Raw genomic sequence first — 19,337 nt, 5'->3', positions numbered from 1 at the left:
ATACTATAACGATACTGTAGCGTGAGACAAAAAGTAAGCTAAAAGCATCATACTCTACCGTCCATCCAAACTCACCCTTAATTACCAATTTATCAAAAACCTAGTATAGTTTGAATCTAAGTTGTGGTCTATTAACCAGGTGTACTCGTCTTCCCCAGATATAACCTAAGTTCGAATCTTCGTTATAAAAAAAATACTTTGTATAGTTTTATCTAATTCATTATTCACAACTTTTTCTTACATTTTGCTGCCATATTTCATATTTACAACAATTATTATTACAATAATACAAGTCAAATTGCGAATTAGATCAAATATATATATCAACTATTGCATTTTTGCCATTAAATATCATGTTGCAGCACTTAATGTAATTATAAAACATGATAGAACTAATAATTAAAAATATATAAATTTATACCAAAATAAATTTAGATAAAGTTCATAAATGATAGGACCAAAGCAAAATAAATTTGAAAAGAAATGATAGGACCAATGCTTCATCTGTTAATTTTTTTTCAAATTCTTCACCTCGAATTACTATTTCATGAAGAAATTATTTTTATTTAAAATTTTAATTTGGATTTAAGTTTTTTTTTTAAATGCATTAAATTTAGATTCAATCACTTTTAAGAAATAAATACAATGGCAAAATAAGAGAATCTGTAGGGCGAAAGGCCGTACAATATAAATTGAATCCGTATAGAACTGTTCTTCTTCTGTTTGGCTTTGATTAGAATAGGGTTTTCCAACCATGTAGTCAAAACTCTTCTTGTACCATTCGTTTTTCAACATGGGTGAATTTCTTCTCTCCTTCCCATGTTTTTTTCTTCGAAAAGGTTCCAACATAAAATCCGTATGTTCTTTTCTTTTTTATTGCTTTATGATTGTTCTACCACCATTATCGACATTTATTATAACATTTATTAATAACATTGAATTGTTATTAAAAACTAGAAAGAAATTTATCACGATTTTCGAAAATTGAATCTTTTATGTACGTTTTACAAGAATATTCATATGTCATATATTATTATATTTTATTAATATTTTTAAATAATGGTTTTATATATTTTGTTGACAATTTTACCAATAATAAAATATCAATGGGATGATTTTTAAATAATGACAAATAGCTAATGCTAAAAAGTCAAAAGTAATTAGGACAATTATTAGTTGGTTGATTATTTATTAATGAAAGGTTGATGACGATGTTCATAATTACATACGAATTGATTTTTCACAAATCAATACTTACACCTATTCTTAACTTCATGAATTAGAATTTCCTATTTCGACAAAAAAAACATTTAAAATGTTGCCGACACATAATTTTGGTAATGTTTTATTCTAAACCCTAAAATCCTTAACTCGGAACTCTAAACTCTGCTCTTGAACTTTAAACCCCGAACCCAATATTATTAAACAATTGGAAATGAACCGTAGATGATATAGCGGGAAAGATTCATAAAATAATTTATCGTAAATTATATACAGACCATCATTTTTAGATTTATTATATATTTCGATTTAATTAAAAACAACTATGAGAATTAAAAAAAAATCATAGGTTTATTTATTAGATAGAGTAGACATTTGGGTGATTTTCTTTTAATAAATTAAACTCCCAAGTAGGCTAGAATTCACGATCTACTTATAGTCTTTAATAAACCATAGCTAGTGGCTACAAATTATAATATTTAAATCATAAAATTAGTCAAGTAAATGAATATAATTTTAATGTGTATTATTATTAATAAAATATATTTCACTGATGTCAACAACAGTAGTTTAAACAAAAATATAATATTTATTTTTAAGTTATATTTTAAAATAATATTTAATTTAATTTATTTATGTAAAATATATTTATATGTGTAATTTAAGAAAAAATTTGTTAAAATGAAGTGCTTTTTTTTCTTCTTTTTTTTGGCAATTTACCTAATTTTATTGACAATTTGACATTTCGTATTTAATATAGTTGCATACAATTTCAGGTGATTTCTGATCCATATCAAAAGAGACAAAACTAAACATCCAATTGATGGCTGCCACGTACAAACTTACCCTCTACGTACGTAATTTAACATGGTCTAAACTTTGGATTTAGTCCCTATATTATGTTAAACTTTGAGATTTAATCTCTCTATTTTAATTTTGACATAATTTGATCATGTACTTTTATAAAGTTAGTTGTTGCCGTTTAAGCGATGACATAAGCATTTTTATATATTTTCATTAGATCGTACAATCAATAATAGATCAAACTGTTAATATTGTTAAATTTTTTGTTAAATTCTTACAACGTCATTTTTTAAATTACACGGCTATCAAGTGGATTTTTTTTCTATTTTCGGATGTCACACCAATAAGTTTAACAAAAAATAGTGTTAATAGTTTAACTTGAATTTTGAAATATGATAAATAGGGACTATAACATATTTTAACCTAGACTATATGTCAATTCAATACTTAATTATCGATTTGGACTTATAATATTATAAAAGTATAGATGCCAAATCAAGTCAAATTAAAATTGAGGGACTAAAATCAAAATTAGACCTTTTAACATGAAGCCGTCACATGATTATCACATGACCTCATGAGCAGCTGCCACGTCATACAGTGTTTAATATTGACTTTTATGCAGCCCCCAACCACTATTTACATTCCAGCTGTCACATGATCTTGCCAACTGCCATCAGTTAACTTTTGTCACACTGCTCTTGTTTTTTTATGAATAATTATTCTTTATATATATATATATATATAAATATATATTATAAATTAAAAATTAAAAATAGAAAGTAAATAATGTAGAAATTTGTATGATCCATATCAAATTATGATAAGATTGAAAAAAAATTCGAATTCCACTTTATAATTTTAGTCTATTTAAATTTATAATGATAAAATCGTATTTTATAATAGATAATTTTGATAAAAACATTAATAGATGGCTAGAAGAAGTAGAGCTGACTTTTTTTCTCGGGTATATGGATTGGGTTCAAATTTTAGAGTCTTCAGTTCGATTGTAAATTGGAGGAGAATGCTTATGAGTATACTAAAAGAATTTGATAATAAGAATTCGAATTTGTAAATTTCTATTTACAATTGCATTTGTATTTATAACTTCAAAAAAAATTCGTGTTAATTTTTTATAAAAATTTGAACAACAATTTATATTTATTGTAATTTCAGTATAGTCGGATGAGTAGGAATGATAATGAAGCAAGGTGAGTGGGTTTTTTTGCACATCTTGACCCGACTTAATTTTTATGTCTCGTTCCCTAGTCCAACACCAAACTTTGACCTTGAAAGAAGAAAAATTCCCAACTCTAATCTGACTTGTCTCGAAATATTATACATATTTATATTATATTATTTTTTACAAGATTAAATAAATATTTATTTCAAAATAGTACAGAATTAAAAGAAGAATATGTTAATATCTTTTTTTACGAAAGTGTGCGGGATTGATATAAATTCAACCCAATTAAAAAAAATTATTAAAAACTCATTATTCTCATCCTCAAACTTGATTTGAGAAAGAATAAATCTTTACAAAACCGAATCAAATTTGAACTCGATGAATTGATTATTTTATCATTATGACGTATGAGCTTTCAACATTTGACAAAATGTTGAAATAAATCGATATCAGCCGAGATAAATCATAATATTGAAATAAATTAGATTTAGCAATATTTTTAATTAACATATAAAGGATTTTGACTAAATGATTAATTATTAGATTTAATACCAAACTGGTACTATATTTTAACTTTAAATAATTATTAAGCAAAGCTTTGAAATTAATGCAAGTTAAATAAAAAAATTGCCGCAAATTTGGCCTTTTTATGATTATCGGCTACCAAAAGTATCTTTCCTATTTCAACTTTTTGGATCTGATTGGGATGTGACACTATTCTCTTTTTACTTTACTACTTTACTTGAGTATTATAAAAAATAAATTATTTATTTAAATAATAAGTGTTTAAAATTATTTTCCAAAATAATATTAAATGAATAAGGTCAAATTAGATATATATGACGATTTTTTTGGTAAAATAAGTTTTTTTTTTAATTTAAGAAAATAGGTTGATGTGTGAAAAGCGTGTCTAGCTGAGCACACTTTCCTCTTAGTTGGGAGGAAAGCGCGCTCAGCTGGACACGCTTTCTTTTCCTTACTTTCTCCTCGACGAAAAAAGGGTTTTTAGGAATTTTTGTTTTAGGGTTTAGGATTAAGAAAAAACGTATTTAGTTGAGCACACTTTTCTCTTAGTTAGTAGGAAAGCACGCCCAACTAGACGTGCTTTCTTTTCTTTCTTTTTTTATCCTTGATAAAAAAAAGTTTTTAGGGATTTTTGTTTTAAGGGTTAAAGCTGAGACAAAACGCGTCTATCTAGACATACTTTTACCTACACTCTCTAAAATCAACTTATTTCTCTAAATTTAAAGAATATGACCCATTTGATTTTTTTTTTCGGCATATAACCCTAATTTAGCAAATGATTAATATATTAATAGGTTTAGCATAAAATTGTCACCATGATGATTTGGAATTTGGGAAGTAATTTTTTTTCCCCAAATAATCAATCATTGGTGATAATTTAGGATCCTAAGGATGTAAACAAATAATCTTTTAGCTGTTTTTGGAATAATAATAACTAATAAATAATTTTGGATGGTAAAAGAATATAAAGATAAATATCCTTTTTTTTTGTTAAAAATGGTATAGTTGCAATTTTAGGCCTTAACTTTGTTTGAATTCTATTTTCGAATCTATATTCTTTCGATTTAATAATTAAAATACAATCTATAATAACATCGAAGAATTTTTGTTAAATTAAATTATGTAACATTTTAAGATAAAAAAATTACTCACGTGACCAATATTACACACGTGGAGAGTTAAATAAGCATAGGAAGGTTTTTCGAATCTAAATTTGGGTTGCAACGGTTTTCAGTATTGATTCGGAACAACAAAGTGAACGTCAAATTTGTTTTTTCTCTACATGTCTTCTATGTGGTTTAAAATTAATCACGAGAGTAACTTTTTTAAATGACGCATGATCCAATTTAGCAGAAGTCCTTTAACTGTGATATCAGTTGAATTTCAAACCAAGTCATCAAAAGCAAGAGTAGAATGATTAAATTCCTGAAAGTAAAAGTAAAGATATTAAATTTTAAATATGCTAATAACATAGGGACTGAAAGCATAATTAACCCTTCAAAATTTTTTATAGTTAAAATAGTATAAACAAATAGAAAATGCAAACAAAATCATTTTCCTTTATGGAAAGTAGTGGAACCATTTTAGACATGATAGGACATCTTTGATTTCCCACTTGGTTTATTTTATTTTAAATAAATTATTAATAAAATAGACCAAATTGCATAAAATAAATTATTAAAATAAATATTGTAAGCCTTGAGTGGACATCTTTGTCTTAAAGAAAACAAAGAGAGAACTTTGTTTCAAACATTAAATTAAATTATTAGCAAATTTATTAAAATATATTGGCTCCACTTTGCCATAATTATTATGTACTATAATTAAAAACATTTTGAAATTAATTTCAAAATTGGTTGTTTTATATAATAATTAGTTTACCATTTTTTATATATAATTAAATACTAGAACTTCCATCAAAGTAATTATTGATATTAAAAATACAAGAAAATTTTAAAATTTTTCCCACTAAATTAACTCAAAGATATGGCAATGCTTACTTTATTTATTCTTATTCCAAATTTAGTTTATTTTATTATTTTAATATAATTTTTAATTCATATTATTTTATTTACATATTCTTTTATCCACACAATTCTATCTAAATTCTAAAAGCTATGGATCAAAGATTAAAGAGAAATTAAAAGTTGAGATTATGTTCTAAAGAAAGACTTCTCGGGATTCAAGTTCTATAGACCGAGAAAATAATGTTGGGAAGTTTTGTTTTCTAATTACAGATTTGACTTAACTCAATGTCTGATTAATCGCAATTCAATGTAACTATTGAATCAAATAAAACGCTAGTAAATGATCGAACTGCACGTTAACTTTTAATACAATGATAAAATTTTAATTTCAGGGAACTTAATGTTCGCCCAGTATTAAATATTTTAGAAAAAACAAAATAAGTTGATTTTATTGAAAAAATTAAAAAAGCTTTATGATGGCAATCACATGAGTTAATTTTTAATTCAAAAAAATATGTAAAACCTTTTAAACTTAAAACAGTAAATAATTTAATTAATCAAACAAGATTTTACATTTATCTAAAAAAAAATTCTTACATCAACTTTTTTCTTACCGTTATAGATTTGTCCCATAAGATAGCAGGAATCTACTGCACTAAAAAGTACTATAATACAGTTAAATTAACCAATCAATTACTTCCACGTCATATTCCACCCAAATTATTACATCTATATTAAATCCATTATATTATATTATTCCGTCACTTTCATTTATTTCTTCTATTTTTAAATTATAGAGCCGAGCTTGATCTACTACTTTCATTATCAATCGTCAGATCTTATCTTTCAAACTAATCTGGACCGTTCATTTATTCTCTTAGCTTCATTCTACTACAAAGCTTTTTCACAGCTTTTCTTCAAATTTTTTCTGTGTGCGATCTCTCTTCGTCTTCTTCTTCTCTACTATGTCTTCTCGATCCAGTTCATACCCGACTCGGTTCGTTTCATTACTGGACCTATCCCGTTCCGTTTCGGATCATACCGCCGGTTGTTTTCTTCTACTTCGGCGACTATAAAAAGAAAGGTTCGAAGGAAAACCGTTTTCTTGCTTACTTCTCGTTTTTTTTTTCTTTAGTTCCAAGAAAAGAAAACCGGGTTCGGTCTTATTTTATTCCGATTTGATTATTGGATGGAGGAAAATGATAGCCAACGGCGAAGAACGGTTCCGTTTACCGGTATGTCCGACGTCGTATTGGTCTGCGTGTTACCGTACATACAAGACGCAAGAGACCGTGCAGCCGTTTCGCTTGTTTGCCGGCGTTTGTACGAACACGACGCGTTGACACGTAAGCATATAACTATAGCGTTTTGTTACACGACGACTACCGATCGGTTACGGAGGCGTTTCCCGCACTTGGAGTCGTTGGAACTGAAAGGAAAGCCACGGGCGGCGATGTTCAATTTAATACCTGAAGATTGGGGAGGGTACGTGACTCCATGGGTGTTTGAAATAGCAGAGAACTTCAATTTCTTGAAATCGGTTCATTTTAGAAGGATGATTGTTAAAGATACGGATCTCGAAATTTTAGCTCGGTCTAGAGGGAACGTTTTACAGGGTTTGAAGCTTGATAAGTGCTCTGGTTTCTCCACTGATGGACTCTTCCTCATTGGAAGCATGTGCCGGTAATTTTCACTTTCAGTTTTTTTTAATGGTTTTCAATTCGACAGTGTTAATTTTGCTTATTAAGTGCTATTCAGTTCATTCTTTAATTCAATGTTATTGAATTTGATCCAACGAACTGCTAGATCCCGCTTTGAATCCATAATCTGGAATTTAATTGAATTGGTATCTCTGCATTTCTTTGTGTTTGATAGATCTAGTAAGGGATGGGGGCATCTTTAATAGAAGAATATGGCTTGCCTGAGTGGGAAAGTGTAGAAAAAAGGATTGATTTAACCACTTTCAATTACTTGGGTCTTCAAGACTTCAAGGTTGGCTTGAGATAGATTGACTTGAATTGGAGGAACTATTTGGGTTGTTTGTAGTTGAAGGGTTTTAATAGACTTATATTCAAGCCAGCTGATTTTTTTTTTCTTTTTTATTGAAAATTAGGTTAGATCTTTCTTTTTCAATGTGTAACAATCAAATTTACTGATGTAACATGAGTTATTTTACTTTTACTCTTCATTTTATAAGGATATGACCTCCTAAGATTCTCCAAATACATTGAAATATTTAGAAAAATTCAACTATACCCGTATTGGATACGTACTTGTATCTCACACATACCCGAGTTTGAATAACGTAGGAAATGAGTATCAAACGATTGCCTCATCATGTGAATCATTGATATTTTATATGTGCCGAAGAATGGCAGAGTTTAAAGTTGCTTGAAGGGTAAAAGAGGCCGTTGTACTAGGAGTTAGATTGCATTTTGTCTTCTTTACTCAAAAAGTGGTAAATTAGTCTTTGTACGTCATATCAAAGATTAAACTAGTCCTTTCTTAAACCTTGCTTGAAGTTGTATTGGTTCTCTTATTGAATAAATAGGAAATGAGTATGAAGATTGCTTCTTCTTTTTCTAGTTTTAAATGCTTGAAGTTGATTAGAGCATTGCCATACAATGCCATGTATCTTTATGAGGTATTGAGGTTGCACAAGGCACTTTAGCGTAAGTTATAGGATGCTGATAGCAATGGTTGAGCTTTTACTTGATTGAACAATTAATGGTTCATTTATAGAATGCATGTGTGGTAGTCCATAGTTAGAGTTGAGATTTCACAAAGTAAAAAGGGTCTCTTAGCTATTTAATATATGGTTTGCTATTTGGTCCTCTGAGTTTTCTTTTATATATTAAATTTTTAAATTTTTTACTACATCCAACCATCACATATCACCCTTTCAACTTTGTTTTTGGAGTCTAAAAAAGTAACTCAAAATAAACCAAATAATTCTCCTTAGAATCTTAAGATGAACCAGCAAGGTCCATATAATTGCTTCATAGCCATTTGAAAGAAGTAAAAATTCCTTGTTTATGACTGAAGTCTTGATTTGTTTCTGCAGGCAACTAAGAACCTTGTTTCTTGAAGAGAGTTCAATTGTCGAGAAAGATGGTCGATGGCTTCACGAGATTGCGGTAAAAAACTCTGTTCTCGAGACTTTAAACTTTTACATGACCGATCTTGCCCAAGTGAGTTTCGATGACCTTGAACGGATTGCCAGAAATTGTCCCAACTTGACCTCGGTGAAAATTAGTGATTGTGAAATTCTGAATCTTGCTGGCTTCTTTCGTGCTGCTGCCGCTTTAGAAGAATTCTGTGGTGGTTCTTTCAATGAACAATCGGAGAGGTATAATGCCGTAAGATTCCCCCCAAGGCTTTGCCGTTTGGGTTTAACATACATGGGGAAGAACGAAATGCCGATCGTGTTTCCTTTTGCATCGTTGCTTAAAAAGTTGGACCTCCTCTATGCATTACTCGACACGGAAGATCACTGCTTGTTGATTCAACGATGCCCCAACTTAGAAGTTCTCGAGGTAAAACTGCAAACCTATAATTTTTTAATATTTTGCTGCATGGCTTTCGTGTAATTGCAACTCTTGAGACACTGCAAAATGCTGAAATTCCGAGAAATATTCTAGGACATTATTTGTCATTGTAGTTTTCAATCATGTATTTTCTGGATGAACAGACGAGGAATGTTATTGGAGATAGAGGACTAGAAGTTCTTGCTCAAAGTTGTAAGAAACTAACGAGACTTAGAATCGAGCGAGGTGCAGATGAGCAAGGAATGGGTGATGAAGAAGGTCTGGTTTCACATCGAGGACTAACAGCTTTAGCTCAAGGATGCCTTGAGCTGAAATATATAGCCGTTTATGTATCTGATATCACGAATGCATCATTGGAATCCCTCGGGACATACTCCAAAAATCTCTGTGATTTTCGTCTCGTCTTACTTGACCGAGAAGAAAGGATAACAGATTTGCCTCTTGACAATGGAGTACGAGCACTATTGAGAGGCTGTGAAAAGCTTAGAAGATTCGCTTTGTATCTCCGAGCTGGTGGTTTGACTGATGTAGGCCTCAGTTATATCGGGAAATATAGCCCTAACGTTAGATGGATGCTTTTAGGATATGTCGGGGAGTCAGATGCCGGGCTTTTGGCATTCTCCCGTGGATGTCCTAGCTTAGTGAAACTCGAAATGAGGGGTTGCTGCTTTAGCGAGCAAGCAATAGCACAAGCCGTGGTGCGGTTACCCTCTTTGAGGTACTTATGGGTGCAAGGATATCGAGCATCACCAGCCGGTCTCGATCTATTAGCCATGGCACGTCCATTTTGGAACATCGAACTGATTCCTGCAAGACGAGTCATTATGACTAATCAAGTAGGAGAACCAGTCGTGGTTGAACATCCGGCTCATATACTAGCCTATTACTCCCTAGCTGGACCAAGAACAGATTTTCCAGATACTGTCATTCCTTTGGATCCGGTGCTGTAAATACAAACCCTTTTTTCGCACGTCCGATTTTTCTGTTTATACAGATTATGTACCTTTACGGTTTAGAGGGTTTCAGTTTGATATTTTCGGGTTTTTTTTTTTCGATTTCATTCCTCGACTTTGTCTTTGTAATAAGATTTGTGTTTTGGTAGAAAAAAAAAAGCATTTGCTTAGTGGGCTACCATGGATAAGTAGCTTAGGGATTAAGCTTTTTACTGATATAATTGTACTTTTGATTATGCATATTTAATCTTAATTGAATAACTTTTTAATAGTGGCAGACGTTGGAAATGTTCAATTAAAAAGGTATACTCTTGCTAAGGATTTTTGATTGCTTGGAATAATTCAAATAAGTTTTCTAAATAAAGTTTTGTTGTTGTTTGGTATGACAGCTTTCGATATTGAATTTGTAGTTAAGTTGGGTTGGAATTTAAATTAGGGTAAAGTTTTTCCCACTTTATTCACCAGATTCGAACAAAAGTTTTTATTTTGGGATATCAAACTCTTTACCATTAGTAAAAATACCATGGAGATAATTGTATTAGGAGTCGCATTGTATTTTACCATTGTTACTAAAAAAATGGACAAATTAGTTCATATATATTAGATCAAAAAGCAAACTGATCATTTTATTAAAAATTTTATCCATTTCTACTATTAAAAATTAGTTCATGCATGTCAGTATAAGGTACGTGTATCTATTTAGTTATTTTGTCAGTCACACCAATTTTTAATAGTAAAAATGGATAGAATTTTTAACAGAGAGACCAATTTGCTCTTTCATCTAATATATCTAAACTAATTTTCTCATTTTTTGAGTAAATGGGAAAGAATGCAACCGGACTCTTAGTGCAAAGGCCTCTATAGTACTTTTACTCATTCTCATTCCATCGAACCAGCATTGGTGATTAGGGATGACAAAACCTGAACCGCTTAATGGATTTTGAACTTATCCACTCTGAATGAAGTAGACTTTTTTAAAAAAAAAAAAGGTGGACATAGTTCAAGGCACAGTGGATTCTTGATGTGGAGCGATTATAATATTTGCATGTCCCATCCCACTATATGAAACTATCATTTTACATTTATATTTATAACTATTAAAATGGTAAAAATGTAAAAAGTGTCATGAAAAATACGTGTTTTATGTTTAATTTTAAAAAAATTATGTTTAAATATTTACCTGCCTTTAAAAAAATTGAAAATATTAAAAAAATTCACAAAAAATAAAGTGAGGTGAAACAATCGAAATGAATGTATCTAATATTCATGGAAGTGATAGTTGTTTTCGTTATTATACATTCATAGTGAAACGGGACGAGTGATAGAATATAGCATGACAACTGTAGAATGATAGTGGATTTGACAACTTTTGCCCTTATCCCGCTCAATTATCATCCCTATGGGTAATAAAAGTTATCTTTATACTATATAGGACATGCCCACCTATATTATTAATTTGATGATGGGGGAATTTAAACTTAAAAAGAACAATAATAATGAGAATATATTTATCCATCGATGAAGTCGGGTTTAAGTAGATTATCAATATTTTTATCATTATCTAAGCTTAGTTTAATCAATTTGAAAATAATTTTAATGAAGTTCAACTTTGAATTGAAAAATTCAGTTTCAAACCCGACTTGACACACTCATATTTATCCATTTCAATATATAATTTTTATGATTAAATAAATATTTATTATATTATATAAAATAAAATATATAACATTATTACTTATTGCTATATAGAGAATGAAACATTATATATATTATAAATATAAATAAATATTTATATATTTTAACAGAAGAAGAAGAATTAGTGTGTTCTTTAATTTAATGTAGAATGATTAATCTATTTATTTTTTCTTAATAAAGGGACAAAATGCAATCTATCTTATTATACAAGGACCTCCATAATATTTTTACCATAAACATACCCAAATTTTTATCATTATCTTGAAAGTTTTCAATTAAGCACAGGTAGTAAGAGGAATAATTTATGGGACCTTGGATTTGAGGACCAGAAAAATGTACTTATTGTAAAGTGGTGTGTATGTATTGTATCAAAATTGACCTCTACTTTCTCTTTAATTGTCATTTTCATCCTTTTTCCACAATGTAGAAAATAAAAGAAGAATGTACTTGAGTATATAACAAAGGATAGCAAAATATGATTTTTTTGTTTGATTTGGAATACTCATGTCCGATACATATTCAAAAATAAGAATATAATTCTCTATCGATCGCCAAAATATAAAGAGAAAATTTTAAAAATTGAATATACTCGTATCAATAAAAGTATCATGGAGGCCTCTACTCAAAAAATAGGTAAATTAGTCCTTATAGATTAGATTAAAGAACAGATTGGTCCTTTCTATTAAAGTTTTCATCCATTAGTATTGTTAAAATTGACATGGTGTGTCATATGTATTTCATGTTGACATACAATAATCATTTTTTAACCATAAACCTGGATGAAATTGTTAACAAAAGGATCAGTTTGTTATTTGATCTAATGTACAAACACTAAATTTTCTATATTTTTGAATAAAAGAAGTAAAATGTAATTCAATTCTAAATACAAGGACCTCCATGATATTTTTACTTACTCACATCAAATTTGTATCCAAATAAATTTTTTTAATTCTTTTAAAAAGGGTTTTGGTGGTCCAAATATCTGATCAATAACACCCATACATTTTATAGCAGGTTTGGGCCTTAAAGCTTTCTAGATATTGACAGATTCTAGATCATACCATTTTCACTTTCAGGACCCATTCTAGAAGTAGCTTTCATTTTTTTTTTTGGTATCTAAAACCTTCGATGTTCGATAATTATGATTATCTCGATTAAATTTAAAGTAGAGCCGGGTTGGACAGTTAAATCGAGATAATCTTTTTTAGTGTTATTTTCTTTTCTATTCATAAGATTTGAATTTAAAACTTTATTTAAAAAAACATCGAACTTTTTATTACTTAATCTAACGGACGTTGGTTGACAAAGTATTTCTAGCAGCCAAGAATTACTAGAACTGTTACAATTAAGCATAAACCATGTAACTTCGAGTTTGTCAAAATACAATCTACTCAACTTAAATTTAAACTTGATTTAACAGCTTAATCATAAAAATATAATAACCTAAATTTAAATTTATCCAAACTCAAAATCGAGTTAAATTCAAAACTAACTCACACCTAAAATAATTAAAACTTGAATTAATTCAATTTAAAATGATTCGACTTGAAAATTTCCAACCTCGAATTTATTCGCAATTCAATTGCTATATTTCTTGATGTGTACAAATTTACCTTCTTATTTTCTTAAAAAAATTCTAAATAGTGAAAGAGTGACATTCACTCAATAAATTTAGGGATGAATATTAGAAATACACGTGAACTTTGATTTAATGTGTAATATTGTACATGAACTTTGATTTTGTACGATTTTATACATGAAAATTTGATTTGATTCAATTTTAGAAATCACTAACACCATTATCAAATTAGTATAATTTTACGTTGATATATTGCATACACAAGCTATTATATTAATCCAATATGAAAATAAGTGTACATATTCATTTCTTTAAATGTCTACAACGGAATCAGTATCAAGGTTTCATGTATACATATGAACCACAATTCAAGTTTCATGTGTATAATTGCACCAAATTAAAAGTTCATATATAAAATTGATATTTATCTCATAAAATTATAATTTAAACATTGACAAGATAACGTCGAATAACATGGTTTTTGTAACCGGATCAATGCTAAAATCAATTCGGCAATTAGTTACCGATTCGATCAGTTTTAATTAAATAAATTATTAAAACTTTATCTCGTTTCATACTGATTCATAGGTCAATCAATTCTCTCCCTTACTCCAAACTGATGTAGTGGCGGATCTAGTATGATTTCAACAACTATAAGAAATCATTTTGGTTAAAAGATACCATAAGTCCCTATACTTTTTGAAATTTTAAAATTCAGTCCTCTAATTTTTAGATTTTAAAATTCAAGTTCAATTTTAATACCGTTAAAATTTTTCCTTAAATTCAAGTTCATTACAACATCAATTTTTAAAAATTATATGGCTACCAAGTGAGTACTTTTGTTTATTTCAAAATGATACATCGACAAATTTAACAAAAGAAATTTAATAGTATTAACAGTTGGACCGGATTTTAAAATCAAAAAGTAAAGGACTAAATTCATATAAATAAAAGTATAAAGACTAAATTTTAAATTTTCAAGAGTATGGAGACTTACGCCATATTTTAACCAATCGTTTCTTTTATCTAAAATATTAATTTTTTTTTAAATAAGGTGTGTGAACTGTGAACTATATTTTTATCCCACATTGATAAAAAAACTAAAACAAAATCCCTCGTGACCCCAAATTGATGTCCTTCCAATAAAGAAGCCTAATCTAATGTACACTGTAACACTAAATCTATCTCTTGCTTTACAATATTAAAAAAATATTATGCCAATATCCAAAAAATTATAATAAAATTTGTACCAAAGTGATAACATCAAACTCCACTTTAACATCATGTGTGAGATCTGACGACAAAAAAGAGAGTACTAAAACCAAAAAAAAAGCAGGGACCGATTTGCAAAATTATACATCATGCTAATGTAATAGTAAAATTTATCTATATTATATTTGAAGCCTTTAACTAAGTTAGTGATACGAGTCAACCAAATATCAATTCAATTGAAAATTTTTGAGGGGTTTTTCTTTATATCATTTTATATTTAAAAAAATATACGAGATTTTAACTTAAAACTACTTTTCCATTTCAATTGAAGTGTGACCCGCATTGTGAGTATACCATAATCTAGTATGTGGGTGTGAGAGAGAATTTACTTGGTAGGTCCCTCTATTATAGGAACTGAATTAAATCAGTCTCTCTCTTATATATTTAAAAAAAAATCAAATAAAGATAAATTTCAATTAAAAATTTTCAATAGAGTTAACATTTTTTTTAAACAATAAGTGTTAACTCAGTTACAATTTAACTTTATCGATTCATTCTAATTGTACGAGGATTGAATTGAACAATTTAATAGTAGAAGGACTAATTGAATCCAGTCACTAGGGGGTTGATAAGTATGTTCATATATATATATATATAAAGAAGTAGGTCTCATATTTGCATGGGTATTTAGAAGGTTGATAATTGGGTTGTTGTTAAAGTTTAAGATTGCCCTATTTTGCTTTATGGGGTAATTTAAAAAGAAGAAAAAGTTGGGCAAAAAGAAAGCATATAACGTTAACCTTCTCAAAAGGGTTTCATCAATCTTTTTTGAATAAAGTGGGGAAATAGAGTGCTTTCATATTCAACTTGCAAAAAGGTCTCTTTTGCTTAGAAAACATATATAAATATAAAGTAGATGGTTTTTGTCATTTTATGTGAAAAAAGTAAAAGTAAATTGAAAATAATCATGCTTGATCTGTAGCTTTTGAACACCTAAAAGAAAGCTTTTCTTTGGGGGGCATAGAAAATGATAGATTTTACATGCAATGTGACATGGGGTAGGGCACTAACTTACCTATTTCATCATAGTTGTAGCACTAGCAATAATCTATATTATTTGGACTCAATTGTAAAATGATGGGTTTATAATTTGTTTTAATTTTGTTATATTTTTGGGCTCAATTTGGTATCTAAATTTATTAAATGTTATACAAATTACGTAAAATATTAACGTGTTAAAATTGTTTTATTATGCCACAAAAAATATTGTTAGTATTAGAGGAAAGTCATGTTAAAAAATAGGTATTGAATGCTTAACTAATTAATATTAAATAAGAACAAAATATTTTTAAAACCCCAAATTAAAATAAATTTATTATTTTTAATTAATAAAACAATCAATTAATTAAATAAAACTCAAAGTAATTGAACATATAAAATAAAAAAAATATCATATCATCTGTCATATGTCGATCATACATTAATTATTTTTGCTACATCGGAGCAATTTGTAAGACGTTTGATAAGTACCAAATCAAACAAAAAATATATTACATACCAAATTAGGAAAAAGAGTCAAGTTTAGGTTCCAAATTGGACGCCCAAAAAGATTAAGTACCCACTTATGAAAAATGTCAGGATACCAAATTAGGAAAAAGTATCAAGTTTGGGTACTAAATTGGACCACAAAAATATTTAGATATCAAATTAAGAAAAAAATATCAAGTTCAAGTACCAAATGTTATATTAAATCTATATTTTTATAAGGATTGTTTTCCATCTACTTAAGTCTTCAAAGATCATTATTATTTTTATATTTATATTTAAATATATATTCAATATGAAGGTCGGATACAGAAAAGAAAAATGAAACATGAATACAATGTTGTTAAAATCGAATCGAGAAGCAGTTAGCATTACAGATCTGAATAAAGAGATTGAAATCGGTAAAAATTTGAAAATTAATAAAATAAATAAATAAATTATTAATTAATTGAGCCATTTATATATTTTTTAAATTAATTATTTAATTATTATTAGATTAATGAGGAAAATAAAATCCAATTTTTAATTGCATGCATATGAAAAGTAGCAATGGTGGGTGGTAAATCCCACAATATTTCAATGCCTATTTTTCTACCTATGAGATAAGAGTGGATCAGCCAAATGGACATTAATTAGCCAAGTGGAGGCTACGGACGTTTATGTAGAGTAGTCGTCTTAGAGGATTTTTACGTAAGTATTATATGATCTATCACTTAAATTTAGTGAAGACAATGCTTCGAAATAAAATTGAGGATTATTCAGTGGCATACATCAAGAAGGACATAATTTGATCATTTTTAATTTATTCTATCAATATTGATTACTTCGATTTAGGGTGAGTTTGGATGGGCGGTGCGTTTACCTGCGGTTAGTGTAAAAACAGCGGTGGCGGTGAGATTAGACACTGTAGCGATACTGTAGCGTGAGACAAAAAGTAAACTAAACGTACCGCACCGCACCTAATCGCCCTTCCAAACCCACCCTTAATGAAAAATTGAAGAGTAAAACTTAAGATATCAAAATTTAAGAATTAGTGTTTTATCTTAAATTATACTTTGATTTATGTTTTTTTAAGTAAATTATATTAACATGTAAGAAGTATTAAATTACTTTTTATCGTTCGATTATATGTATATTTTTCCCTCTTAAAATCAAATCTTAGAATTAATTCTTGATTATCATATTAGTTGTGAGGTGTGTTTTGCATTTTTGAATAAACTAGAGAAGAAACAGAATCGACGTCACGACGAGGAGGAGCACGACGACGTGACAGGCGACGTCCCAACGAGGCGATATGTCTCGTCACGATGTGGCGGCGTGTATTCAATTTAAACCAAGTTTCTTCTCTTAGTTAAGCTCGGCTACCTTTTTCCAGTTTAACTCTGATTATTTTAGGGATATCTTCTTTTAGTAACCCTAGAATTTACATCTTTATCACATTAAGATTAAGAGAAGATTAAGCGAATTTTTTAGAGAGTTTAAGGGAATTTCGCGTTTTAGCCAAAGAGCTTTGTTTTCCCGAGATCCTAAGTTTTCTATTTTTGGTTATCTCTATCTTGTATACTTTCAGACTATTTGCTCATTTAGTAAAGCTAACTTAATTTGTCCATGCTACTTTATCTTCTTCAGAGAGAGATTTTTCTATGTAAATATTTGTGTGTCCAATTTTCTTTTTCTCTTTTTCGTTCCTGTTCGTTGCGTACACGGATCAATCCCTAACACTACCGATTTAAATTTAAATATATGTGGAATATAAATATTTCTTTTAAAGATAAAGAAGGTATTAAATTAAAACACAGTATTTTCTCAGATTCTTATCAGAAGATTAACAATTTTCTTTTATCATGGAATATATTGTAAATAGTAGGCAATTTTGCTTGATTTCCAGGATCATTTAGCACAAGTTTAAGCACAAAATAAAGTAATAAATTAGCAGTTCCAGTCCATAAGGAAGAATCTGAAAAAGTAAATAATATTCTTTCCTTTATCCATAAGGGAAAAAAAATACTCTTAAGGTCAAGGAGAAAAAAAGTCAAACATCAGATTCTGCCTAATTTCAAAGCTAGATGTTCCCCCCCTCCTTTGGTTAACAAGTAAAGGTTTTCCTATTCGGTAATTACCGAGATGAGCTTGAATTTTTCGAATCGAATTCGAGTTTAGTAATATACGGCTCGAACGGTTCGTGAATTTTATCGAACTTTTTAATTTTAATTTATATTACCTTAATATATATTATTAACCAAAATTTAATCGAATTTGAGTTTGGGTTTGAGTACAAAACTGATAAACGAACATAATCAAGCTCAATTATACCATGAGCCAATCTCGAGCTTAAAAATAAATGTTTGGTTGAGTTAGAGTTTTTTAGTCTTCAAGTTCTACCAAGCTCGATTACACCCCAAACGGGTAAGTTTTTCTTTTACAACCTTTTAGTATGTATAAATTTGCGTTAGATATAAATGTCCGACACCAACACTTGAAAGAAAAATAGAGAGTCGAGGACCGCGCACAAAAGGACATAAAGAAGCTACTATGTTGAATGAATCAATCTTTGCCACGCATTGACAGTTGGGTTGGCTGAAAGAGGAATCTCAAAAGAAAATGGCGAATTTGGATTGGACCAATATAAAGTTGATCAATAACATATATATAAACATTATATGTGTATATATATTCCGTAGAAGATTTGAAGCATGTGATGCTGAGTTAAGTGGAATGCAGACTCAGCTTCTACTAAGTGATTGCAATCAAAGACTGAGTCAAGTTGGCCATATTGAATCCATAAAGAAAAGGTGAAATTGGCGGAAAGGGGTCCCTAACACAAAGCAATTAGATACCATGGAATTTCCAATGGGAGAGTGCTCATTGAGTCACCTTTTTCAAGACCAAATCACAATTTGACATTGCAGTTCCATGCCATTTACAGATAATCATCGATCTTGGCCTCGAACGTGTCCGGTCGTGTCTCGATTTGTGGCCTCGTAGGGTTTGGTTTCAAGCTATGGATGACCCAACAAGGCTTTTTAGTACCCTGTATGAAAATTATGAACAAATGAAAGATTTAAGTGTTTAACATGTTATTATCGTACTCCAGATAGCCGG

General features: G+C 29.2%; 1 protein-coding gene across 1 annotated transcript; it reads left to right on the top strand.

The window, feature by feature from the left end:
* Nucleotides 1-6,616: 6,616 nt before the first annotated feature.
* Nucleotides 6,617-10,475, top strand: LOC105776638 (coronatine-insensitive protein 1). The gene is made up of 3 exons (XM_012599424.2): nt 6,617-7,386; nt 8,768-9,239; nt 9,395-10,475. The coding sequence occupies exons 1-3, from the start codon at nt 6,893-6,895 to the stop codon at nt 10,199-10,201; spliced, it is 1,773 nt and encodes a 590-aa protein (XP_012454878.1). The 5' UTR covers nt 6,617-6,892; the 3' UTR covers nt 10,202-10,475.
* Nucleotides 10,476-19,337: the final 8,862 nt, after the last annotated feature.

Source organism: Gossypium raimondii, chromosome 10 (genome assembly GCF_025698545.1).
Source record: "Gossypium raimondii isolate GPD5lz chromosome 10, ASM2569854v1, whole genome shotgun sequence".
Taxonomy (NCBI): Eukaryota; Viridiplantae; Streptophyta; class Magnoliopsida; order Malvales; family Malvaceae; genus Gossypium; species Gossypium raimondii.
The sequence above is the reverse complement of the archived record's forward strand: the minus strand, read 5'-3'. Positions and strand labels throughout refer to the sequence as shown.